The sequence below is a fragment of the Blennius ocellaris genome (assembly GCF_963422515.1).
Source record: "Blennius ocellaris genome assembly, chromosome: 20".
Taxonomy (NCBI): Eukaryota; Metazoa; Chordata; class Actinopteri; order Blenniiformes; family Blenniidae; genus Blennius; species Blennius ocellaris.
Window position 1 is genome coordinate 4,636,415 of NC_137669.1, and position 26,969 is coordinate 4,663,383.

At 42.9% G+C, this 26,969-nt stretch overlaps 1 protein-coding gene across 1 annotated transcript; it reads left to right on the forward strand.

Annotated features, from left to right (window-relative positions):
* Positions 1–1,508: 1,508 nt before the first annotated feature.
* On the forward strand, positions 1,509–23,872 carry nt5c1aa (5'-nucleotidase, cytosolic IAa). The gene is made up of 7 exons (XM_080515967.1): positions 1,509–2,067; positions 5,880–5,924; positions 11,333–11,500; positions 11,584–11,713; positions 18,214–18,336; positions 20,696–20,880; positions 21,709–23,872. Exons 1-7 carry the CDS (start codon positions 1,912–1,914, stop codon positions 22,063–22,065), a joined length of 1,164 nt encoding a protein of 387 aa, XP_080372093.1. The 5' UTR covers positions 1,509–1,911; the 3' UTR covers positions 22,066–23,872.
* The last annotated feature ends 3,097 nt before the right edge of the window (positions 23,873–26,969 follow it).

Consider the following 26,969-nt stretch of genomic DNA (forward strand, 5'->3'; position numbering starts at 1 on the left):
ATAATAATCCACCGCCGCCACAAGTTAGTGACGTCTGCCACGGTGTGGGAAAGAACTACAAGTATCTGAAAATGGACTATAAAAAGTGCATTTCTACCACTTTCACCTGTGGTCAGATTATTGCTTTGGTAACTTATATGATCTGCTTCCATCATCCGACATCATGAATTTCCGTAAACACTCGGTTGAGTGGGTTCCTTTAAATGTTGTCGCTGCAAGGAATTGTGGGGCAGCGTGTTTCCTATGCTAAAGGAAGCATCCGTGTTTCCTATGCTAAAGGAGGCATCCGTGTTTCCTATGCTAAAGGAGGCATCCGTGTTTCTTATGCTAAAGGAGGCTCTAAAGGAAGCAAGGAAAAGTTGATAGATAAGGAGAGAGGAGGGACAATTCGGAAGTACTCTTCTTCTTCTTCTTCTTCTTCTTCTTCTTCAACGCCTGGTTGAAACTCTCCTGAAACTACACACACGAGTGCAGAGAACACAAACCTTCATATCCTATATGTAACTGCAAAACTACCAAGTCCCAGGAGAGTAAGGACTGGGAGTCATGACACTAAATGTTGTTGGTATTGTCCATCTACTTATGTCTGTACATACTTTTTTTTTTTACTACGACTGTAGTGCGTATGTGCAGCAGTGTTTAAGAAACATAAAGTCATTTTGAGAAGTTCCACCCTTTTCAAGAAGTTGCGTTTTCAGTTCCTAAATATCAAATCTGACTCGACATTTAGAATACTATGACCCAGACATATAAAACTACAGTGAGAATAGAAGAGGTCCCAGTACACAACCCTGTGGAACACCCTACGTTATGTTGTGGTTCTTTCAGATTTGATTTGTGAGGGCATGCAAAGTGTTTTCAAACTCTGAACCTTTGTGTAAAAATACGTCAAGAACAATCGTAGATATAAACTAATCTATCATTTATCAGTTCTGGTTTTGATTTGAAGACAGGAGCAGTTTTTTATTGGCAGTCTTCAAAGTTTTGATGTGAAACCGAACTAATTAATGTTTTTTTTTTTCTCAGATGACTCATCCATTTTAGAAGTCATTCATGACTGCAGCAAGTGTAAATTGACCCATGAGGGTTTTTTTTCCTTTCCATCAATTGTGGAAATTTTTCAAATTTTTTTTTGTCCAGCTCCAGTTAGTATAAATCAACTCATTTTGTCCGCTGCCCTTTTAAAAGCGTCATTCTGAATTGCGATGTCGGATTACATGGCACACGATGAGACATGTCTGCTGCTCTGTACTTAGTGTGTGCCTGGATATCCCATGAGCCTCCTGGGCAAGCTGCACGGGACAGTGTCGGGAGGGAGGGCAGGAGCGAGGGAGAGAGTGAGAGAGAGGGAGGGAGGGAGGGAGGGAGAGGGAAAATGCGGGGGCTTACTGAATAAGGAAGTGGGGCTGCGATTGGTGGACGGAGTGAGGGAATGAATGGAGCCTGGGAGCTGAGAGGGTGATTGAACGGGACAGAAAGAGAGAGGGGGTGGGGGGGGGGGGGGTGAGAGGGGAGAGAGAGAGTCCGAGAGGTAGCAGCAGATGGACGGCTGCACAGCCTGCAACACACTGATAAAGGACAGACTGTCCGTGTGACAGTGTGTGTGTGTGTGTGTGGGGTGTAACAGAAGAGGAATCACGGCTTTGGAAGCGTGAACATCTTTCATATCCTCTGGAACTGGATGCAGAAACTGACAATCCTCCTGAGAGGAGGAGGGGAGAAGCTCCAGGGGGAGTTGGAGGAAAGAGTCCAGCTTCCTCTGTGTCTGGCAGGTGTGACGCCTCAGTGAGCTGCGAACTCTCCCGCGTCATCAGCGTAGAAGAGCGTCGGGAAAATCGTGAATCCGCGGCTCCAATCGAAGCGGAGCTGTCGGAGAAGTTTTCGGGGAGTTGGCCCGGGTTTGGGCTCTCTATGGTGAAGATGAGTCTGGACCCGGTGCAGGTGATGAGTGGACAGGTAAACGAGCTCAAAGTGTCTCCTCCATCCAACGGGGACAGCAGGGGATCATGGGAGGGGAAGCAGGAGTTCGACCAGGACCAACTGGGCCTCGGCACCAACACCAAGCCAGTAAGTCCCACCACACCTCCAGAACTTTAGGTCTGCAGTTTCCAGACAAACCAAGGGAGTAGCTGGTAATCCCTCAGATCTGTCTCCCCTCTCCTCTTCTGCCGTCTCGAGCATCTCAGTCTGATGTTTACATCGTCCACGTGTACTTTACATACTGGGGGGTTTAAACAGGGTCAGAATAAGATTGTAGCCCGAAGACTTTGGTTCAGTCTTCGGCAGTATTTAAACATGCAATCTTTTACCGAACTCTGAAAGTTCTTGGAATTCAGTCAAGTTACAAAAACAAAAGAACAATTTTGGACAATTTGTTTGATCTGGTTTGGTTCTCAAGGCGAATGTGTTTGTATGTGTAAAGTGAAGACTTGGTTAAACCTCTTCTGGAGCCAAGAACTTCAACTCCGACTGGTGGAACCTGAGCGCTGATCCAGCCTGACTTTGAAAACAGAACCAGTCACACTCACCGGCGAAGGGTACGAGCTGTTTATAGACGCAACATACCAAACAGGACGGACTGCAGCTTTTTCACTCCGATCGACACCGGAGACGCATTTTGATACCAAGGGTTTATCGAGGAGTGAATTTTGTAGATTTCAGGGAGTGGTGATTGGATGCAATGAGTTAAACATCTGATACATTACAGCACAATGTAATCCATTACAATACCATGCACTGAGTAAATACGTCACAATACAATGTGATATGATTCAATAACATACTATAACATACAATATAACTTGATTTAGTTGCTCAGGGTTTTTGTTATCGGGGAAAGCCAATTGCACTGACATCTGAGGACGGTTATGGAAAATTAACTTTGAAATACATATTTAAGTATGCAATATGAAGCAATAGCAAATACTGGATGAAAGCTCTGCCCACAGCTGGAGGTAACAAATATAATATATAATAATATAATATAATTCATTCAGTTGATCAATTTAATTACATAATTTGCATTGGTTTTTTTTCAGTTAATCTCGCTTTCGTTTCACCTTTAACATCCTGTCATTTTGAGTTTGCAGAGCTTGAATGTAGAGCAAACGGAAACTATTATCATTTATCCCAGTCGGGTCTGTCTTTCGCAAGGAAGCTATCACACCTGTGAATATCGTCATGACGATACAATTACAATAACATGGTGTAGCCCCAATTCAACTTTATTAGTCTGAAAATAGCCAAACTAAACAAAGGGGGGTAGTGAGTGAGTGCAAAAAGCTTCAGAGATCTACTTCACCTCTATTGAGTGATTCTGCTGTTGGTGGATTTTTCTATTTGTGGTAGTAAAATAAAGTATGGACACTTCTGAGAAAGATCGTTGGAACGACTCTGGAGCCTTTTCAGCTCAAGCTTGAAGAGTCTGCAAGAGCCGGGTGACGAGATGTAGAGTATGGATATTGGATTTCCTCCTTTTCCTGCTATTTACAGGTCAAACAAACACCGTACTGGATATCAAACCATGCTAAAGCTCCGTTTACGCAACATTTTCAAGTGAAAAAGGAAAAGCTTTAGTTGCATAGTCGTGGCCTTTTTTGCTCGGAGTCACTGTAAACTCAACTTTTTGAAAACTGTTTGATTACATCTCCATGGAAACAAGGGACAGTGCAACTTTTTTAAAACACTTCAAGACTACATCTCTATGTAAATGCTGATACTGAGACACACACACAGGCACGCACGCACGCACGCACGCACGCACGCACGCACGCACGCACGCACGCACACACACACACACACACACACACACACACACACACACACACACACACACACACACACACACACACACACACACCCCACGGGTCGTTGTAAGTAGTTGTTCTGCACATGTGCGAGTCGATCAACGATAACAACAAGATTAGTTCTGTAGTGTCATGACACAGAGTGTTTTTGAAACAGAAAGGCAAAAATGATGTGTCTTCATTTCAAGCGTTGTCGTGTCCACGGGGCTGAAGCACAAGCCATGTGGGACAAATGACCCAATAGTTAGTTGCTGGAGCCACTTTCACCAAAAAAATGCCTTAGTAATCCTGCAATTTCCACCTGAGAGCAATAAAGACTTAGTTTCAGCCCAGCAGCTGCGTGAGCGCCGCGTCTCCTCCAGCCACCCTCTGGTGTTACCATATCTGCCAAGGCTCAGGCTGACCGCATCATCACTGGCCTTTACCTTATCTATAAATATCAACGCCCCGTTGCTCCCCACTCGCTCGGCTCATGCGCTCACCTCCCTGTTTCTCCCCACACGGCACCCGCCTGTTGACTGGGAATCCCTCTCCAGGAGGGTCGTCTCGCAGCCTCTCATGAGTAAATAACGGGTGACTCACGGATCTGCGTTATGAGTGGATACCAGTCGTGCTGATCGGGCAAAAGCCCTCATGGGATTCACACACGGAGGAGCTGAGTGCAACCACAGGGGGGTGGGGGGGAGAGAAAAAAATAAAAGAAATTACATGCAGGCTTATTGAATTTCAATCACTTCGTGTCATATTAATCAACAGATCTGATGGGATTAAAGTCCAGTGCATTCCCAGCAGGTGGGAGGCCCCCCCTGGAAGAGAGCAGGCCGTCCACACTGGCAGTATCAGATCTCAGCAGAGAGCTGGCAGCGCCCTCAGACTGTGTGACTTGTTATTCATAGAGTAAAGTAACTCCAACAGATAAACTGCCCCAAAGCTCCTGTTGGCTCTGCTGCCTGCAGGTCGTCTGTGTGCAAAAGCAGTTTCATCAGGGTAACAGGAAAATACCAAATGCTCTTTTTCTGTTTGCAGTGTAGAAAGGTGCTTCACGCAATCATTTGGAATGAGAGAACATAGCAAACTTGCAGAATTTTACTAAACTAACTCGAAAATCCCACCCAGTTTGTCCTCCATTTTGTGTTTCTCCCCAAAATATTTTTTGGGTAAATATTTTGGGGAAACGGTTTTGCCGTATCGTTAACAAAAGTCACACTATACACGAATTACCTGCAATTTTTAACATTTTTTTTTGTGTAAATGCTCCCATTTTGAACAAAAAAGGTGAATCAACATTAAAAGCTGGATATTCTGTCGTTTGATGCATTGACGTTTGATGCATTTTCAAAATCATCGCCGACCAAAACTCAAAAGTTGCATTTCTGCATATTGTATCTTCAAATGTGTTGAACCCTGGTTTATGTGTAAGATATTTTATTTATTGGTTTGTTTAACTTTTAATTCACCATAAAAATCTAAAAGCATTAAAAAAAAAATCTCCTTTCAAGTGTGTCCTGGCCAAGACAGGCAACAGTACATTCAGGTTCCAGACAAAACAGGCATATAAAACACACATAAAACATATAAGAAAAATGTCAATACATTAATAAAAAATTTGCAAATTTGCGTAAAAAAAAATTGCCCACAAATTAAAACCAACTTCATCATTCAAAACATCTGCAGACAGATGTGTCAGTTTCCAAGGAAGAGAGCCCAGTGAACCCAGGTTTTTTTTGTAGTTCGTTCCAAGCAGATGGAGCCACAAACCTGAAGTCCTTTTTCGCAGTTCAGTTCTGACGTTAGTAACTGATAATAAAACAAGATCCTCGCGAGGGAAGATTATGAGTCCTGGTTTCTGTGACCGATGTGGTTCTGAAGGTCGGAGGGCCGCAGAGCCAGAAAAGACTTAGAAATAAAAACACACCAAGGATTGAGTCTTTGTGGATATGAAGACCATCCAACTCAAGTACACAGCAGACATCGAAAGCTCTTTATTGTTTATTTGTAATTTTACAGGAATGCCTTCTGTTCTTGCGTTGAACAGTCTTCCTGATGAATTAAAAACACTGTTGTTCTGCTAAGGTGGCTGGGAGACGAGCCCGGAAGGTGGAGGGAGGCGTGTTCTTCGTAAGTATGTCCCGCCATCGCGTGAGGTGATGAGTTTTATGTCCACGGCTGCTGATGGCTACAACCGCACCCTTTTCACCCTCCTTTTAACCTCCCGTGTGACGGCCTGCATGGTCACATACCCCCCCCCCCCCACCTCACCCCTCCACACTACTAACCTCCTGGCTGACCCGATGCATCCTCGCCTCCGCCGTCACGTTGATTCGTTCGGAAGCTACGGAAACTTAATCAGTCGACAGCTGTCGTCCCCTTTAAAGTGTGCACTCCTGCTTTGGTCTGGTTTTATTTATTTATTTATTTTGCATTTTGACGCTAGATGACATATTATAAGTGCTGAGTGTGCTTGTCTCAGCTGCAGTTTCCACATCAGATTGCAGGATTTCACAAATAGTCGAAGCCCAATTTAAAATCCTACTGACATTTCCAAACTGCACCAAGAGTTGAACGTTGAGTTCTTCCAGATAAGGACGGCCCTTCTTTGAAAATCCGGTAATTCAATATCGCAGCGTATCAAATGTTTATGTTGCGGGTGGTCCTTCATTAAATGTGGTGTTGACCTTTTGTCACGAGGGAGCGCACGATAAGAAAAGTCTCGCTGGTGGTGTTCTGACACCAACCAGCGAAACACAAAGATATAAACATCACACTTCCTGTTACATCATGTGGCAGCTGAAGTTATTTATGCCTTTTGTTCCAACAAGGTTGTGTTTTGATCAGCTGATCTAAACATGCAAAAGTTAAAGCGTAGAGTGTTGCTCTGTTAGCTTTCTGAAGTTTTGTCTTCGCCAGTTGAAACGATGGTATGGATGTTTTCCTGAGTTCTATTTCTAAGTGTCGACAGCGACAAGAACATTAAACCCCGACAGGACGTGGATGACTATATTGAGAGGATGCCACACATTCACTTTTAACAGTATTGCCCCAAAAGCATCTCATCAGTTCATAGATTGCGCAACAGAACCCACCACCACTTCCTGTTTGCTTTAACAAGCCGTCCGTCAACAATGTAAACCCTCCAAAAATTATTGTGGCAAAATTTCATCAGCTTAAGAGATCAGAAATCAGAAAACTTCGTTGTCAGTGGCTTAAAACAAGGAACCATTGTGTGTTGCAGTCAGACTTCTCCGAGCAGCAGGAAAAAGATCAAATTGAGTTTCAAAATAGTATAAAAATAAATCTTAACAAGCTTGAGTGACTGTAGAAGGGAAAAGCTCCTTTTTAACAGGAAGAAGCCTGCAGAAGATTCACGTGGAGACTTTCTGCTGTTCTGATCAGAACAAAAACCCAATTCTGACCAGTGGAACCCAAATTCTCACCACAAACCTGTGCATTGAAATGTGAAGGAATTTCTTTTTTAAATATGCAAAGGGGTAGAATTAAATAAGTTTACACCTCTTCCTACTCCCTTTTTGAACACGTAAAGCCAGATTTGGCACATTTTGAAGACGGATTATGTTTATTCTACATTTTGCTAAGTCATGTGGATGGTTTTTTTTCTTTTTCTTTTTCTTTGTGTTTGTGTTTTCTTTTTTCACATGTACAAAATAATGATATAAAAAACAAAATGAATAATGAAACAATTGCATAAATACATAAATAAATGCATGAATGTATAAATGCACAAATAAATAAATAAAAATATATAAACAAATAATAAAGAAAGAAAGAAAGAAAGAAAGAAAGAAAGAAAGAAAGAAAGAAAGAAAGAAAGAAAGAAAGAAAGAAAGAAAGAAAGAAAGAAAGAAAGAAAGAAAGAAAGAAAGAAAGAAAAAAGCCTCAACAGCCTTTCACATAAAAATCTCTTGGTTGACTGAAGTGGTTGAATCAAATCAGATTCTCCACACTTGATGCCATTAGAGACCAGTCGTGACAAAGAACCCGTTTGTATAGCTTGTGCCAAAAAGTACCTAGAAAACTTTACAAAGACAATCTTCTTTTTGCTCCTGCGTGTCGGAAGCCGGCTTGCAGCTCGCCGCGATAGTTTCATGCAGTTTTGCGACCGATCCTTCTCCTGCACAGCGGGGATCTGAACAGTGACTCATGTTGTCGTGATTCAAGCGCTGCTAACTACTTCATCACTGTGCAGTCTTAAGGTTTCAAAGCATCTTTTTCGACTTTGTGGTGTCATAATATTCATATTGGCGGAGTACAAGCCAAAAGGTCATGTTGCATAACGGCTGCACTTATTTTTCATCTATATTTGTTCACGGGAATCGTTTCGGCCTGAAGCTTTGTAAAGGTCCATGTGGTCAAGTGATTTTGTCCACACAGACATACAGCAACCTTCCCGACTGAGACTTAAATGCATTCATTCGTTGGAGTGTGTGACACAAACTGCATACATATCAGTATTATTAGATGCTGCTATATAATGTGGAGAAAAGGGTGTCATGGAAGGTTTCTTTTTGTATTTCTCTGTTTTCAGTTTATTGCTTTTTAGACACGATCTCAAATATTTCCTTATAATGTAATGTACAATGGCATTTGGCCCAGTGACATCCGTTTACATGGAAATGGCAGAAATGCTAAAAAAATAAATAAAACAAAACAAAACAAAACATGTCATTTTCATGTAGGGTCATGTGAGGACGAGGGAAATAATTCATAACTAAATAACTGTTGAGAGAAGCTCGGGTTCATGAGCATCAACAGACTTCCCCTCCAGAGATGTTAAAATGTGTCAATGAAACTCAATGCAACCTTATTTTAGGCAAGGTAATGAATTAGCCGTGCTACATACATAAAGTGCCTGATGTCCTGCACTTAGTACAGATTACTGAAGCTAAACATGAAGTACTTCTTTCTTTTTCTGAGCCTGACTTTGTACTTTTGGGTGCCCAGTGTTCTCGATTAGATCATTAAATAATAATTGTGCCAGGAATCAGAGTATAGTTACAATTATTGAAGCTTCAGTGGGTTTGTTGTTTGTTCATTTTAATTTAGGTACACGGAAGGAGTTGGGAAAATCTCTCTGTTAGCAGCTCTTCAATGTCGCTATTATCATTTCTCTAAACTCCAGTTAAGCACAAATCAGAAGTAAGGCAGGCCTTGTTTACAACACAACAATGCTCAGAGCCACTGAAAACAACTCCTTTGATCATGCTTAGCATGTGGCACCGCTGGTGTGTGAGCCCTGAAAGTCTTTAGCACGTAGCATGTAGCATGTAGCGTGTAGCACGGCTATCAAAATGCTCTTGGATCCACTAAACAGTTAAACTAATGAGAAACGCTGGTCTCTAGTTTGCTGGTGTTGTTTGAACAAACCTTCACCTCTTAATATTTTGGCAGAACATCATTTACAGTCTTCCTTACTGTTGTCATTCGCAGTAATAAAAAACTGAGCACGCCAGTAATGATATCCTCATGCTCTCATATCAACGTGCTGGCGACGTTGCTGACGGATACCCAATACTGGTATCGGGATCAGTATCGGTACCGGAACATCCTTAATATTTACTGATGCCGTTCGTCATTCACACATGGCATAACCAGTTTTTATTAATTCCGTTGTGTCGTTAATTCAGGCTCACAGGTTTCTATGTTGCTTTGGCCAGTTTGGTGGCACGATGTTTTCAAAACACAAATAAACTATTATAGTTGGATTGTAATCAGATATTCAATTTTGAATTTTAATCCGTCTGAAGATCTGGGTCAGGATTAGTCCTTCAAATGTACTGTGTGTGTGTGTGTGTGTGTGTGTGTGTGTGTGTGTGTGTGTGTGTGTGTGTGTGTGTGTGTGTGTGTGTGTGTGTGTGTGTGTGTGTGTGTGTGTGTGTGTCATCAGGTAAGCAGGTGAATCACCAGCAGGCAGCAGGTCTGATGAAACAGATTTAATTTAGGAACAGTGGCGCGGCGCCCAGGTCCATGTGGCCTAGTTATTCACTCTCAAAAAAACCAACAAAAAAACAAAACAAAACACGTAATCGTAGACTCACACTGGCTCAGTAGCACTCGCATGCACACAGTTGTTGTTGTTTTCTTTCTTTCACACTAAAAGCACTGTAAAAACAATGTTTATTCTTTAGTTTGTTTCTGCACCTTCTCTACCACCGTTTCCTCATCTCAGCTGTGGGCACCGACAGTGGCTGCCCTTGAAGGAATGCTGCCCCCCCCCCCAATTCCTCCCCTCGCCCCCCTTCAAACACCATAAACATGAAACCCGAGGCGGCCGTGCCATCGAGCACTGATCATCCGATCTCCTGCAGAAAAAAAGTCTCACTCACAGTGTTTTCTATTTCAGTCCTTTCTGACTCATCATTCAAATTGTTTTTTTCTTCAAGAAGCTCCCTGTCATACTATTATTACGAAACACTTAAAGCAGAGCCGGATGGCTCATTAAAATAGTTTTTACTAGATATACTCTTAGCAAGTTCAACTTGATTCTAATGTAAAGCAATGCTAAATAAATATTACTGCAAAACTAATACCAAGTAAATGGAGAGGGCCTTTACTGTAATGGATCATTTGTCAAGATTAAATCTAAATTACTGTCTAACAGCAATCTAAATTTTCCTGATCTGCACTTTTATTGTTTTATTTACATCTGGCTAATTTTTCTGAAGGCAGAACTCTTACCACTATGGAGAGGGCGGTGCAGCGTAGTTCTTACATTGTCACAATGATCGTAACTTCCTTCAATAAACACATATACACAATATTTGTATCTTTATGTTTCGGTTCACAATAAGTTGTTTCCTGTTTAATTTCCCATCTGAGCTCAAACTGGGCTGCACGTGACGCCAGCAGCGAACTGTGATTCTTATCGAGAAATGATCTTGAGAGCCAATTCATTTGAACCCGCTGTGTCAGAGCGACGTCACATCAGACACATGCAGGCGCTGACCTGAAAATGCCGGCTCACATGTCCGGACACATGTAATGCTCTCGTCGCACGAGTCCAGACGATTCTGCTCATAAATCCATTTGATATCAACAAGATAATGCGATGACAATGCAACAGATGACGTGCATGACACGAGGCCTGGTAAGCTGGTGGACTGTGACGTGTTTTGACGATGATGGAGGCGAGATGAGAACGATAACCACCTTCATGTTTCCCCGATCTGCTCCTCGCTGTGGTTTTCAGTCATTGTTTCGTTGGTTCACGACGCCTCAGTGGCGATGCACCGATACCAAGCACGAACTACCTTTCACCTCCTCTCGATAAGAACATAATTTACATTCTGTGTGATGTTTGCCACCCTCAGTAATATTAAATAGGTTTTTCGTCCCCCTGCTGGCGGCGTTGCTGGTGGCTGACGTCACGTTATACCTGCTGGTTTGGTTCGGGGATGTTTTGCCGAGTGTTTGAGTATTGGTATTGGTGCGTCCCTGCTGCTCCCTCATCTCCGTATCGTGTCATTCCTCCGATTTCCATCTTTTGGCTCTTTTTTTGTTTCCCCTCGCAGCCGAAGCCAGAGAACGCGGTGACCATCGCCGTCTCGTCTCGGGTCCTGTTCCGGACCGACCGGGAGCAGAAGGTGTTCGAGCAGAAAGGCGTGGAGGAATACCTGAGATACCAGATCGAGCACGAGAATGAACCCTTCGCTCCCGGACCGGCGTTCTCCTTCGTCAAGGTCACAGTCACACAAAAGACATAGGTGGTTTTTTTTTTTACATGTTTTAGCTTCTTGTTTGACTGTTTCCACTTTCTCGACAGGCTCTGGAGGCGGTCAACGCTCGCCTGAGGGATCTGTACCCACAAAGCGAAGAGCTGTTCGACATCGTCTTGGTGACATACAATCACGCCCACGTGGGTATTCGGCTCATTAACACCATCAACCATCACAGTGAGTCTCACACAACCCATCTGCCACTTTATGCGTGTACATTAAAAAAAAAAAAAAGAAAGTGAACGCCACGGCCAAAGCAGCTATAGAGACCGACATCATGTTGGTGAGAACAGAAGGGAAGGTGATAGTTTGAAGGGAAGCAAAGTAAACATGGAAACAGCAACGGCACAAGGAGGAAAGAGGACGACATCGAAACAGTATTTAAAATAATGTGGGAGGCATGAAGGGTGGAGGAGGTGGTTGGGAAGAGGAGACCGTCTTTACCAGATTAAGAATTGGGCATTCATACCGCAGTAGTACAGAACACATAAGGGGGAAACATCCAACAGACCGTTACAGTTTATGTCAAGAATCAGAAAGAGTGGATGTGCTGGTGAGCTGCAGGGAGTGTGGGAGTGAAAGAAGCAATATGATGGAGGGATTGAGGAAAGAAGGAATGGAAGAAGGAGGAGTGAAGGAGATACTGGAGTGGGAAGGAAGAAGGGGCAGAAGATGTTTAAATGGGTTTCTTTTTTTTTTTTTTTTTTTGTGTCCTGCAATTCACATTAGTTCTCGCAGCTAGCTGCCTTCTTCACACTGCGTTTAAATGGGTTTCTAAAGGCAGCGGGTCTGTTTGGGGAAAGTATAGACTAACTAGAACCAGCAGATGGCGGTAATATAACTTCATGGATGCCAACTGCCATTAAAGCCAAATGAAGAAGAAGAAGACTTTGACAACCCTTGGTGGAAGTATTAGAAGTTTCACTGCAGAAGACTGAATCTGGGGTTTTAATAGCTTCCTAATAGCAAACATTGACAGGTTACTTTCACAAGGTTCCACATCTATTTGATAGGTGAATTATTTGTCTCCATCAGAAAGCCAAATTAAATGTACACTGTTCATTATTTAATTAGCAAAGAAAATCCTCTAATGTGTTGAGTTTATGTATGAAAGGAGGAATTTAGTCTGAACAATCTTGGTAAAAACAACTGGAACAGAGTTTTCACCCCTGAGTAAATACATGACGTCTGCAGGTGAACTTTTTAATCAATTTATCTTTCTCTCTGGCCTATTTGTTCTCCTGCCACTTACACTTTTAATATAAAGTTTTGTGAAGCTGAATTCAATGCATACTTTAAGACTCCAAAGCATTGTTATGCCACATTAAACAGAGGTGTCAAACACATTTTCATTCATGAGCCACATTCAGTCCATTGAGTGACAGTTAAAATAGTGCCATAGTGGCTTTTAAATTTAAACTTTAAAGCTTTTCTTTGTTGTGGTGAACAGTACAGCATATGTGATGAAAATGTCTGTATTTACACAAAACCTAACAACTACTACTAAAATCGATTACAATCTCAACATAAAACCAATTTCAATGAAAGTTTGAAAGCAACAAGGTAACTTTCATTCAGTCATCTCAGCTTAGATCACTTCTCCTACAGAATGTGTTTTTTTTTTTTTTAATTTGTTTTCTCTGAAATTCTTATAATTTTCTTTTTGGTTTGGCCAGATTAGATTGGAGGATCTTGCACTCTGGTTTTGAGTCTTTGGTCGTGAATCGCTGTGTTAAAAAAAGAAATAGAGCCCGACGGTGGATCGTTTGCAACGTAGTCATGAATTCTAACTATTGGAATGCTCAAACTTAAAAACCTGAGCTCGCTTAACGCACATAATTATTATAATTTGAGACCCGACTCTCTTTGACGTTTAGAAAAACAGAACATTGACGTGTTCCACCTTCACTTGGAAACGTTCTTGAAAGCGATGTCTGTTTGTGGAGCAACGGCAGAAAGACTCAGGATGAATTGACACTGTTGATTTAGTTTTTGTTGGAGTTATTCATGTTTTATACTTCACTACAACACAAACGACCCCAAGGAGACACAGAGGGGCTATTAAACATTTTCAGCTGTCATTGGCTGACAAACACAAAAACCAAAAGCGTGTTTCTTTTGTTTGAGCATGTGCCACTTGACTGCTTTTGCAAACCATTTCCATTTTGTTCTCTGAACGTGATTCAGACGAAGGAACCGCCCCAGACTTTGATGCAATGAGAAAACCCAAGTGATGGAAACTGACGCAGGAGAGAGACAAACAACAGCGTGTATAAACAGCTGACTGACGGGATCCTTCCCAGGGAAAAGTGTTTAACCCTCCGCTGACATCGTTCCTCGCTGACCACTTCCTGTTTCAGCTCCTCGATTGTTTTCAGATCCTCGGAGGTTCGGGCCGGGTCAGAATCGTGTCCCTCTGGGATTTAAAAGGGGCCTGAAAGAAAAACAGGTCCGAGCAAAGGCAACAAAACTACGCCCGGCCTCCCCAGATGGTTCCCCGTCTGATCTCTCTGGTGGCGGTGAGCGGGGCGCAGCCGTTCCCGCAGAGCTCCGGTCGAACACACAGAGCGCCGCTCCTCGCTGCTCGGCCATAAAGAAGGATGAAAACACAAACATTTACTCGCTGCCTGACACCGAACAAGGCGAGCTCAGTGGAGTATCACACACTTGCTGTCTCGAGCTGGTTTGAACCCGAAGTGAGCTGCAGTGTGTCTCCTGGCGTTTGAGTGACTGGGGACAGCTTTACAGTTGACACATGGTTCTGAATGGCCGGCATGCTGCGAGCGCCAGCCAGCTATTCCATGCTCCTGCTGAGCACCTACACATCATGGGACCCGAGGCTGAGGGTCATTTTGTTTTCACATGATGAAGTCATTATTCTTCCAGTAGAGACACGTCCAGGTGCCCAGAAATGGATCGGTTAGAAACATTTACTAGAGCGGCTGCCATTAGTCATAAACATCTGATTCATGAAAATTCAGGGAGAGATATTTGATTAGTTGGGTAGCAGAGTGTGTCTTGATATAATCTTTCCTCAAGGTTTTATTGATTTTCTTGGAGATTTTGCCTTTGCCTTTGCAGACACAACACAACTCTGAAACCGGACACAGTTTTGGCCTCATCAGGGTGAAACTATAAAAAACACAGACAATGCAACAGCTATAGAAGTTTTTTGGGGGGGTTTTTTCTGGACATTTTCCTGTTTCATTGAAAGTGGCTTTATTTTGATTGTCCTGTTGCAGAGTATACGTGTTGATATTTTCAAATCACCCCCGATAATTACTACAAAGTTTATTAAGACACTATTTTACCAGACCGGCCAAATCAAGATGAAATTGGGTCTGATTTAAGTCGTGTTTGACCCCTGATCTTGAATGAATTGCCACACCAACATGTGATACAAGTTGGTATTACAAGACTGGAGGGACCAGGTCTGAATAATCTGGTTTTCTGCTGTCACATTCGATAGATCCACTTAGAATTTGGTGGAAACAACATGGAAGCATGGGTCTGTTCTGCCTTGGATGATTAATCTGGGTTGCTGCTGCTGGTGAGATGGATGTTTTCTTGGCGTATCACTAGGACGTGGTGGGACAGAAGACTGACATTATGGATGTGCAGCCAGCAAACTTTGTGACTGTCATGGTGGAGCAAATACTCTGAGGGATGGTTCCAGTGACTTGCTGGAGCCACGCCATGAGGAATTAAAGGAGTTCTGAAAGGGGAAAAAGAAAATCCAGGCCCCTGCTAGTAATCTAAACTGATGGGACAGCACTTCAAAAACCTTTCAAGCAGAATTCATAATATTAATTTAGATTCTGACAAGAACTTACAAAATGAATGTCATTTTCTTGTCAATCTCAGAACACATTTCCACAAAGTGATGTGAGTTTATTCAAAATATATTGAAAAAATTTCGTTAGAATCATCAAAATTGATGTATTACCACAGTCCATCATAGTGATTAATCCGATTAAAAGCTTTAATGCAATTAACCCCATCTGTAGGGCAGACTCAAAATCCCCAAGACATCTCTGGCAATGCATTAACTAATGAAGGTGCTTAATACACACATTAAGTGCAGATATATTCCCTTCTTTCATGAATCTGCTCATACAAAATGAAACGTGAATAATATAGAGTTAAAATGAATGATATTTAACCATGATTAATCAAAATTAATCCACAACATCAATAATAATAATAATACTTTTACGAATACTTTTTATTCATATAACGCTTCAAAAAACACCCCTAGACTTATCATTAAATCGTATCCATTTGCAAAAACAGCCCATTACGTACGCCAGCCGACTGCACGCAGTCAATGTGGGTCACTGAAAGCATCAAAATGTGAAAACGGTCCAACGAAGCTGGTTGTTCTTTACTCCAGTGTCTTCCCACATTAGCATGTTTTAGATCTTTCCGACAAGCAAATAAACCGTACGAAGATAGACTACACCAAAACATTCATGCGAACAGGAAAAGGGGAAAAGAAGGATACAAAGACATCAGTGAAGAAGACGAGTTGACTCCCACGCTCCGGCACTTGTGTTAAAAGCCGGGTGACACTCGAGAGGTTTGAAATGATGAGGTGGGGTACAGTGTAGAGGGGAGGGGGAGGATGAGATTCAAACTCGCCAGGGCTCAACTACAAAGCTAAATAAACCATTCAGGACGTCTTTGGAGGACACTGGTCTCTCTCAGTGATGGAGGGATCGCTCAGGGGGCTTGAAGCAACACTGGGGCTCTTTTTTTTTGTTGGTTTGTTTCCATATCCCTTTGCCTCGATCCTGCTTGTGAAACCAAACTGTTTCTAGCCTGTCCAGGAGAATTGGTCAATGGGGATGAGAAGGAACAAGAATTATGAGGTTTACAAGGTTAACGCTCACAGATTTCACCACAGTGGAATCGATTGTTGAGTTATTATGGGTGGATGGATGGATGGATGGATGGATGGATGGATGGATGGATGGATGGATGGCTATTTGGTTCACATGAACAATAGATGGATGGCTTTGATTTAATTTCCTCGCAGAACAAGACTGTAACACTATATGTACACATTATATAAAATCACCATCATGTTAAATAATTGTGATTCTTTTTCTTTCCAATCTGTTATACTTGGTCATTTGCAATCCCATCTGTATACTCAACTGGGGAACATGATCTAGCAAATCATTTCACTTATAACCACTGAGGTAAAACATGATGTACAAGTCCACTATGCTTCCCAGTGTAGGTAAAGTGGGTGGAACTATGATACCGTCGTAGTATTCTGGCTTCATGTTTCTCCTCAATATATAGACCCCATTTCTTTCAGTGTAGAGTTTCCATGTTTTCACTGAATCTGTCTGTGTTTCCTGGGGGAAAAAAACATGAACTTCTCTGATCTATGAAATTGTTCTCGAGGTGTGAAAAAGACGTCGGCAACATTTCTCGGCTGACTCTGTGTCAAGTCAGAAGAAAAACACTGTAATCCAGACCTTTGTGTGGATAAACCTTTCACAGATAGTTACTCTGGTCGTTTGGCTGCCTCATGGTACACATGAGTAGCTTCAATAATCAATAAATAACGATATTTTCCAGTCGCTGTAACCTCGGAGAGTCACGAGTTCAAAAAGTCATATTTCACAGTTTGGAGTATTTATATAAAAACAAGACACAGCCAATAAGTCAATCCTGTAATAACCTGGAGATGAATGACAAAGTTGTTGTCACCTAACTAAACCAACATTAATATGAAAGGTCCATATTATCGGTGGACATAGTTGCCATACATTTGGGCTCACTGTAGATTAGTGTAACTGGACTCATGGAGTTTGATGATTTTCAGTTAATATATATAATACAACCCTCATGTATATACATTGATGCTGTTGTCATGAGTGACAACACACTGGCTTCCTGAAAAATTCCGACTTTCCTAGTTAACAATTACTCATGGATGCATCATCACGAAAAATAGCTTTTGCTTGCAGTATGGTAGATCTCAACTCTAGCACAGTTTCCTCGTATGGAAACAAGACATTTCTGGTCTTTCTTGAAAGTCGTCCTGCCGGCTGATTTGGCCTCCGAGCCGTCTGTGTGACGCCTCATGGTTAAAGTCCACCACTGAACTGGACCTCTAACGTCGACAACAAGCCTCGTGCCTAAATGGCTTCAAATGAATGCCACAACCTTGCAATGTCTCTTTTCATAAATCTCCCTCCTCACACGTGACACCTTCTCCTCCTCCACATCGCCGTCTCTGTCACCCACCTTTAATTCTAACCTTCAGCTCCGTTGACAGTCACTCCATCAGCTTCACAGCCCCTCGTCCTCAGCTACATGTAGAGAGCGACATGAGAACACACAGGCGGCTGCAGCCAAAAAGCAAAAAGACACTTTCCCACAGGTGTTGGTTCCTTCCGTCTCCCTTCTCAGTGCCCCCCCCCCCCACTGGATCGTCTCCAAAATTTCATGCATTTGTAAGTTTATCCTCTCACCAGGTCTTCACCTTCCCCTCCAGTCGTCTATTATTTTTGTCGCTCTTAGAACTTAACGAGACATTTTGCTTTTTTTCGCCGCTGTGTTTACGAAACTGTGTAATTGATCTGCTGTCGATGTACCGAATGTGGAAATGTGACGCTGAAATGAAAACCCTTGTTGGCTTGTGTCCCTCTCTTCCACAGACCTGTTCATCGAGAGGTTCTGCATGACGGGAGGGAGCAGTCCCATTGGCTACCTGAAGGCCTGGCAGACCAACCTCTACCTGTCTGCGGACGCCGACAAGGTCAGGGAGGCTCTGGCTGAAGGTGAGCGCACATGGATGGGAATCGATGTACGACTGTAACTATGAAGGTACCAGTTCTTCACAATAAGTACCTGTAGTCAGTGATTGTCACTACGACTACTGGGACTCGTCTGGTTGAGTCCGATTTCTCCTGATGGAGATGGAGTCTGTTTGACAATACAAAACATCTGGATTTTCAAAAGTACTGCTTCACAACTTTGCCTTTAAAAAAAAACAACCAGCAGGTTTTATACAGCATGTCACCACTGTGGAAACTGTCCTGGTTAAAAAAAAATAGGGAAAAAAAGCCATCACGAGAATCCATTCTCAAGATATTTTACATAATTACTACATCTCGTAAAGTACGTCTTTAAATGTTCTGCGTTTCATCCTACTTAAAATGGAAAGAAGTGAAAAGGTCACCCCTCTCTATCAGACTCATGCACATTTACATCCCTGCACTGGGAATATATACGTTGTGAATTATTTCCGTCTTGTTTGCATACGAAGCAGCGTTGACTGACGTGGTCTCCCATGCTGCAGTCCCATTACCATAAATCAGCATATTGATGATTTCCTCCCTGCGTCTCTCTTGATTTCATTGCTCCATGTCACTGAATACCAACAAGTAAGCTGAAGGGAATACTAACATTTGCCCGTCCTGTGGCTCTGGATGTGTGTCCATAATTGCAGATATGGCTTCCCACCGCCGAAGTTAACAAGCTGTTAATATGGTGGAAACAGAAGACTAATTAATGAGGAAATGTGTTTGTTTATTTTAGGTTTTCTTTCAGGGACCATGTACACAAACATTCATCTTGAAGAAAAGATGCTTCCTACCAGATTTTAGCAAGTTTCCATTGGCAGTCCCCAACAGGGCAGGGACACAACTTAATAATACATATTCAAAAATATATCATACAGTAAAAATGTATAACATTAACAGGAACCATTAATATCTAACACCTGCTTTCATAAAAATTCCTACAGATTAAAAAAAAAAAAAAAGCGTATGCAACACATTATACAGGAAATACGAAGAGCAGGAGCACATTTGTCGCATTTGACGTGACAAACTGCTTCTGGAGGTCTAAATCTGTTCGTTTCATGTTGCATTATCACGGCTGTCAGAAATGAAAAGTGCGTCATGCTGAGAATCCACAGAGCTGCACGTGGCGCCTTACAGGGAAATCAACGTATCCCCAGAACTCGGCGCGATGATCACAGGGCCGCTCTTCGTGTGACGGACAAGCTTCATGTCGCCTGCACTCGGTGTGAGAAAAGCTGGCGTCCTTGACATTTTACTTGGAGGGTCTTTAATTAGCCACAAAGCTGCTGGCTGATACTATCTGCAAGTTGAAGGACGTCTTACGAGTCTATTTAGAGGGTGATCTTTTTGAAAGGACTGCGGATGGAGAAGGGCTTTGGTCTGGTTTTGGTGCAAAATGAAAATGAAAAGCATCACGGTTCATAGTTGAGGTCTCCCGTTTTTAACGCTTGCTGTCACTTTAAAACAACAAGGCCCCTTGTTCAAAATTGAGTTTCGACATTCTCCCTCTGCAGTCATTGGGTTAAGTGACGTGACATTTTCCTGTAGGAGTGAGTGAGGAATCTCTCTCTCGCTGTATGTGACACATTCGCTGGTTGTATTGTACATTTCTTTTTTCTTCTGGGGTTTGCTCACGCTCCCGACAGCCCAAACTTAAATTGATGGATGAAGGTATTACGTCATTATATCTGTGTCAAAATACCCATTAGTCCAGTTAACTTTTGTGGTAAAGAGGAAGCAGTGAAACTAAACTTTCATTGCGTTTTGGGCGTCCGTTTACACAACAATGGTGATGCACGTCGTACTATTTTGTTCTTGGTCTCACTTTCCCTGTCGGCGTTCTTGTTCTTGAGCTTGGCGTTTCCACTTTGTGCCAGTTTCTGGTTATAGCCTTTTTACTCCCAATGAGTACAATTTTAACCAGATACCCGTCTTCTTTTCGTCTCGCTTTCCCAGATACATGACAACACAGGTATTTGGTAAATCGTAGGTTAGTATATTATAAATTGTTGTATTTCCAGTACTACAAAACACTTTTGATTTAGCACAGCACCTGAAAACATGGTTGTTTGGTTTTTAGTTGTCTGCAAAAAAGTTTCAGTTGAACTTGAAGTGAGGGACACTGAAATTATGACAAATGAAAGCGATGGAAAGTGAAGTGCGTAGAAAATGTAATATAATGACAGAGGAGAGTGACTGAAGTCTATCAAAGTGCATTCAAAGTAAAATATCCACCAAATTGCATTACGGCTGACTCCTCTCCTCTCCTCTCCTCTCCTCTCCTCTCCTCTCCTCTCCTCTCCTCTCCTCTCCTCTCGGTGTTTATATGCAGGCATTGCTGCAGCCACCATGTTCATGACCGAGAAGCTGACGAAAGTGTCGGAGACCCAGCTGAGGGTGGCGTTCGACGGCGACGCCGTCCTCTTCTCCGACGAGTCTGAACGCATCTTCAAGGCCCACGGGTTGGACAAGTTCTTCGAACATGAGCGGGAAAACGAGGACACCCTACTGGATCATGTTTGTACCTTTAAGTTTGTGCAGACGCAGATGGTATCTCACATTTCAAATACTTCAAAATATTCAATGAAGCCCAGTCATATTTTGTAAGTATAAAATATAAATGTCATGCTATAAATAACAGCCGGTGTGTTATTCTGTCAGACAAGCAGCTTCGCTGTTGTAGGTGTCACACTGGGCTACAATGAGATAAAACGGTGCAATTAGAGTGTCATGCCTGTGCCTTGACATCAATGTTCAAAAGAGATCTGCAAAAACCGAAAGTAACTACAACTTAAAAGGAACAGAAATCTTCAAAAAACTAAAAAAACAGGACCAAAGTAAGTGAATGCTGCTTTTTGATAAAAGGGGTCCAGTTAATTTGTAAACCTTGTATTCAAACGTTCTAGCTTCTCCTCGATTTTCCTCCATTTGAATATTGGCTCATAGGAGCTGCGTTCAGAATCTGCTGTGTCTGTGTGAGCTGGACTGGCTCCGTCCACACATGACCATGTTGGGAAGAGGAGGAAGTACTTCCTCTTGTGAGACTATGTGTCAAAGTAGAGCTGCCCAATTATGGGAGGGTCAAAATCTACCTTGATTGTGATTGGCTGAACCCCCGATGACACTATATAGGGTTTGATTTCTGATTGGCTGGTTGGAGCAACACACTTTTTAAAAACTGAAACAAGCCAGGGAGAGAGAGGACACACTTTCTTCACTTCTGGGGTGTCGTTCGGGGTATGGGGACGATTGTTACTGTAATATTGGAAAACCAATAGAAAGTAAGCGATCACGTATAGTTTTTATCTGTTACTTCTGGTGAACACAACACTTCTTGTCCCGCAGGGTCCCCTGAAGGGCTTCCTGGAAGCTTTGGGGAAGCTCCAGAAGAAGTTCTACGCTAAAGGCCACCGCCTGGACTGTCCCATCCGTACCTTCCTGGTGACGGCTCGCAGCGCGGCGAGCTCCGGGATCCGGGCGCTGAAGACGCTCCGGGCCTGGGGTCTGGAGATCGACGAGGCCTTGTTCCTCGCGGGGGCGCCAAAGGGCCCCATGCTGGAGAAGATCCGGCCACACATCTACTTCGATGATCAGATGTTTCATGTGGAAGGGGCGGCGGAGATGGGGACCATCGCCGCTCACGTTCCCTACGGCATCGCGCAGAAACTCAACGCCAAACGGAACGCCAGCGGGGGGAAGTGAGAGGAGGACGAGCTCCAAAACCAAAAGAACCGACAAGGAATCGAGTTTTGGGAGACAAGAGCGACGTTTGAGGAAACAAAGAGACTGACTTGGAAAAGTGACATTTTCACACAGGAAGTTTAAACCGTCAGGAGTCGGGTGTGTTTCATCGACTCTTACTTTGTAAGACTGTCACAAGTGCTTACATGACACGGCAACATCAAATCTCTCTGTGGAGACGACATTTCTCCAGAAGTGCAAAGACATTGCAAGAGTATTTTATTGCACATGACCCTCACTGGCCACCTTCACCGACTCGCACTGTAAAGTACGTCGTCACAAAATGTGCCGTAAGACGATGCACAGATATTAAAGGGTTGAAAATGATAGTGATGCACTGTAGCGTGAAAGCACCACAGCTATGAAAATAATGTAACTGAAGACAGCCAAGCTGTCAGCATGTATCAGCCCACAGCAGACAGCCACAAGCTTCAGTCCGTGCCTTAAGAGTGAAATTATACTTTTCTGGTGAGAACGTGTAGGCGAGAAAGCACAAGCAGCTTTCTTTTAAATGATTCAATGTACTCTTGGAGAAAAAAAAGGATTTCCTAATATGACCTGAATTAGCAAGGCGGGTCTTTGGAAAAGCACATTTCTACTTATTTTAAACATGACAATTTATGCAGAGAGCGATATTTCAACTACTGTAGCATGTAATGCTATAAAAACTTGTTCGAATTCTGTGAGAGTTTGTAACAACGGCGAGATGTTAGATTTATGGCTTTCTTTATTCCATATTTGTTCGGTTTCAGCCATGACATCTGGAATGAAAATTTTATTTCTGCCCACAAATTTATACAGTAGTGAATTGTGACCATGAAACAGTAAGCTGAGGCTATGAGATAGTAATTTGTGGCTACAAGATTGACATTTGAAGTCATAAAATATTAACTCGTGACCACTAAATAGTAATTTTTGCACTAAATAGTAATTTGTGGCAACGACAGAGTGATTTAAGCCATGAAATAGTAATTCCTTTACCACAAAAGTTGTATTTAAATAAGATAGTAATTTGTGACTATAAAATTGTAATTTGTGACTGTGAATTAATAATTTGTGGCAATTGCAAATAATATTTTTTCTCCATAATATTGTAATTTGTGGTCACAAAAAAGTCATTTGAGGCCACAAAATAAATATTTGGGGATATGAAATAGTATTTTGTGGCCACGAAGGAGCAATTTGATGCAACCATATAATAATTTACTTTGTCAAATGAGTAATTTTCTGCAAAAAAATAAGAATCTTTAAAAGGATTTCAACTCATGGCCATGAAAAAGTAGTAATACTGTTTTGGTTTCACAAAATAATTAGTTCAAGATGCAAAACAGGAATTTCTGGCTATGAACGATCAATTTGGTGCTGAGAAATAGTCTAAAACAAGTTTTACTTCCGCTGTCATGTGTGAGGCTCCTTGGATCTGGAATGAAAGTAAAAGTGTGTGTGGAGGTGTGCGATGTGTTTATGGTTCCTGCACTGGGAAAAGATTGAGAGCATGTGGTACACCTGAGCAATAGTCCACCAGACAATGTGAAATTTGATTGTGATGTACAGAAGAAATGTCCGCAGTTTTGTTTTCTGTGAGAGACAAAGCTGCAATATTCTGAATGTCTTCTTGATTACTAACGTGAGAATGTTTAGCATGTGGATTGATTTCATTGTGTTTTCAGTGTCAAGCTGAACGCAAGCGAAGGCAAGAGGCTGGACTGAATAAAGTTGAATAAATTGGAACCATTAATGAATTGATTAAAGTTTCTTTGTTCTCAGACCATTGTAGTGGATATTCAATTTCTGTTGAAAGAAACGCATTTGTGTGAAAATGTGAAACATGTGTATTGTTAATGTGCCACGGTAGTATCTTAAACCAGAGGAATTGCATAACACGTGTCTGGGCGTGTTTGCAAAGTTCCACCTTGGGAGCAGTTTTCAAAAAGCCCCTGAATGAACCCCTAAAACGCAAAGAAGGTTTTTCGTTTTCAGTTGAAAACGTTGTGTAAACGGGGCCTAAGACGATCAGTTGTTTGTACAGATGGGATCTGTTGTTTTACAAACACTCACGAAAAGAAGTCACAAATAACGCCTTCGACTTTCAAAAAGAATTACGGCCGTGTTTTATTTCCCAATTTTTGTTTCAGAAAGGCATGTCGGGAAACGGGAAACGACACGATTTCCATTTATTGATTTTTTATTTTATAAAGTAAAACAAGAGACGGCTCGTCTCCCAGTTTTTGTTTCCCAATGTCAAATCAAAAAACAAAAATCGGATGGGCGGAAGGTACACGGACGGAAGAAAGAGTTACGGTTCCAGAATAAGTTGAAGTCATCAATGAAATCTACATTGTGGCTTCTGCAGGCGGAAGTAAGAAACGTGTTCAGACTTCAAATTCTGCTGAAGCAGTTGCACCTCGGCCAAGTGTGCGAATGAGACAGGAGATAAAGACAGACTTTCCACACTTATTTAAAAACTTAAAAAACTCATTAAAGTCCTTCTTAGTCACTTCGGATTGCCGACGGGCCGCATTATTAGAACCTACATGGACTATCACTCAGTGGACAGACGGTGGAAGTGAGTAAAAGCTCTGGAATCGTACTGAGGATTAACCGTTGTGCCAGGAAAACAATGAGTTATCGCGTTGAAGAAGTGGATATTTCTGGTGACGGAAGCTCAGTTCAGCACTTTTCAGGGTATTTCATTGTCCTTTTAATCCTTTTTTGATGCAAAGATGGCTCAAACGCTGGGGAAATGAGAGTTGCTGGTCCAGTGAGGAGGAGACTACAGAGTCCACGTCCTGTCACCAGAGTCCCAGATCTTTCCCCAAGCTGCTGTCCAGTGGTACGAACATCATCCTGCTGGATTCTCACAAACAAGCAGAACTGAGCTACTGGATGCTGCTGTTGACTTTCCCTGTGTCGTTGTTTCATGTTGGACCTTTGTAACTCTTCCAGGTTCTGCATAGTTGGGGAGTTTTGGTCTCGGCTTTCCTTGGACCACCTGAGTCGTCCACTGTCCTCCATCGCACCCCCACTTCCTGAAGACCCCCCACCTCCCCCACCCCGTCCCTCCACCACCAACACTGCCCTTACCTCCACCCCCCCAACCCCCCCCCCCATCCATTTTCTGAATAAAATTTAAAAAAAAGGTGTACCGCACAAAGATGGTCACTGATTTCTAAACTTCACACAATCAATGGAAAACCAGGCAGGAATCATGTGTACGCTCCAATTGTCTCCAGAGATAGAACGAACACACACACACACACACACACACACACACACACACACACACACACACACACACACACACACACACACACACACACACACACACACACACACACACACACACACACACACACACACACACACACACACTGCTACAATGGCTACACAGACAGTAAAAGTGAAAGGCTCAAGAGACAGATCCGTGACACCAAGAAAGAAGGTAAAAAAAAGTGTCAAGACAGGTTCAAGCAACGTGTCACAAATAATATCTTTTAAATGGAAAAGTTTCAATTGTACAAGTGCGTTGAATTGACCCAGTTAAGCGTCAGAGTATGGATTAGACACGTGATACCCTTATTTCCAAACGCACCAGATGTTTCATGAACTTTATATAATATATATATATATATATATATATATATATATATACGTATATATAGTATCATGCAATACGAAAGCAAGATGAGTACATGACTGTGTGTGTGTGTGTGTGTGTGTGTGTGTGTGTGTGTGTGTGTGTGTGTGTGTGTGTGTGTGTGTGTGTGTGTGTGTGCACTCCTTCAGTCGACCATGCAGTGGCAGCATTGGCATTATTAAAACGCGGCCGCAAACATTGGAGGCGACTTGATCTCTTGATATTGACTGAGCAGCTCCACACATCAGACTGAGCCTGAATCAAATCAGCGTCTATATTTCAAACCCTCGTTCGTTTACCCGCCTTCTTGCATTATTTCTTAACGCGTCTCCTCTCATCATTTCTCCATTTTCCTTTCACTCCGTCACACCTTCACTCCTCAGCGTTGCACAGATATGATGAATGTGTTAATATTCACAATATTTCCACTCCCTTGACGCCTCTTTCGTCTTGAGCGTCGGCGATAAAAGTCAACGAACATCCAGGGCTGCCCGGCCGGCTGCCATCTTGCTAATGGCACCACTGGGGGTGGGGGATTGGGAGGGGAGGAGGAGGAGGGGGGGGTTCAATCTATTCCTGCTGATGGATTGACATGGATGTGGATTCTATATGCTTGGAAACAGCAGCAGTGATGACACTGCGGAGAGCAGGCATGGATAAGATAAGGCCCCACTGCCCCCCCCCGCCCCACACCCCCCGGCCAGCTGGTGGAGTCCGCCAAGCTCGTGCACGCTCGTCCACAATGACGTGCGCGTGCGAGCCGGCCAGCTGCACATGTAAACACACAATAACCACCAGCGCGAAAGGCAGGGGGGTGGAAACGTGGGGGAGATGATGGCTGGGCTCCGCGTCGAGACGCCGCCCGGGGACACGAACGACCACAACGACCCGCCGCCCCGCGACGAGCTCGCATAAGCTCAGTGACTGGAACAGGAGAAGCGTGTCGTGGCGAGGCCAAGGCGGTCGGCGGCGACGGGAGGCGACTGTGGAAGAAACATAGAGGAAGGTCGTTTTACTGGCTGCACTGGGAGGCCAGATGTGGGACGTAACGCGCCCATAAGCTCAAATATTAAGCTGTGTTTGAACCAGATGTGACCTACAGTGTCTGTGTGTGTGTGTGTGTGTGTGTAGGGGGGGGGGGTTCAGCCTTTATCAGGGGCTGAATAGCAGCAAAGGCCGACAGAGAGACAGATGGAGAAAAAAGCAGCATTTGCCCCAAAGACACACA

Bases quoted from the DNA above. Each gene is read 5' to 3' on its own strand.
- nt5c1aa (XM_080515967.1), top strand. From the start codon at position 1,912: ATGGTGAAGATGAGTCTGGACCCGGTGCAGGTGATGAGTGGACAGGTA. The intron at 2,068-5,879 runs GTAAGTCCCACC...TGTTCTGCTAAG, and splicing joins TCGGCACCAACACCAAGCCA to GTGGCTGGGAGACGAGCCCG. The intron at 11,501-11,583 runs GTCACAGTCACA...CTTTCTCGACAG, and splicing joins CGGCGTTCTCCTTCGTCAAG to GCTCTGGAGGCGGTCAACGC.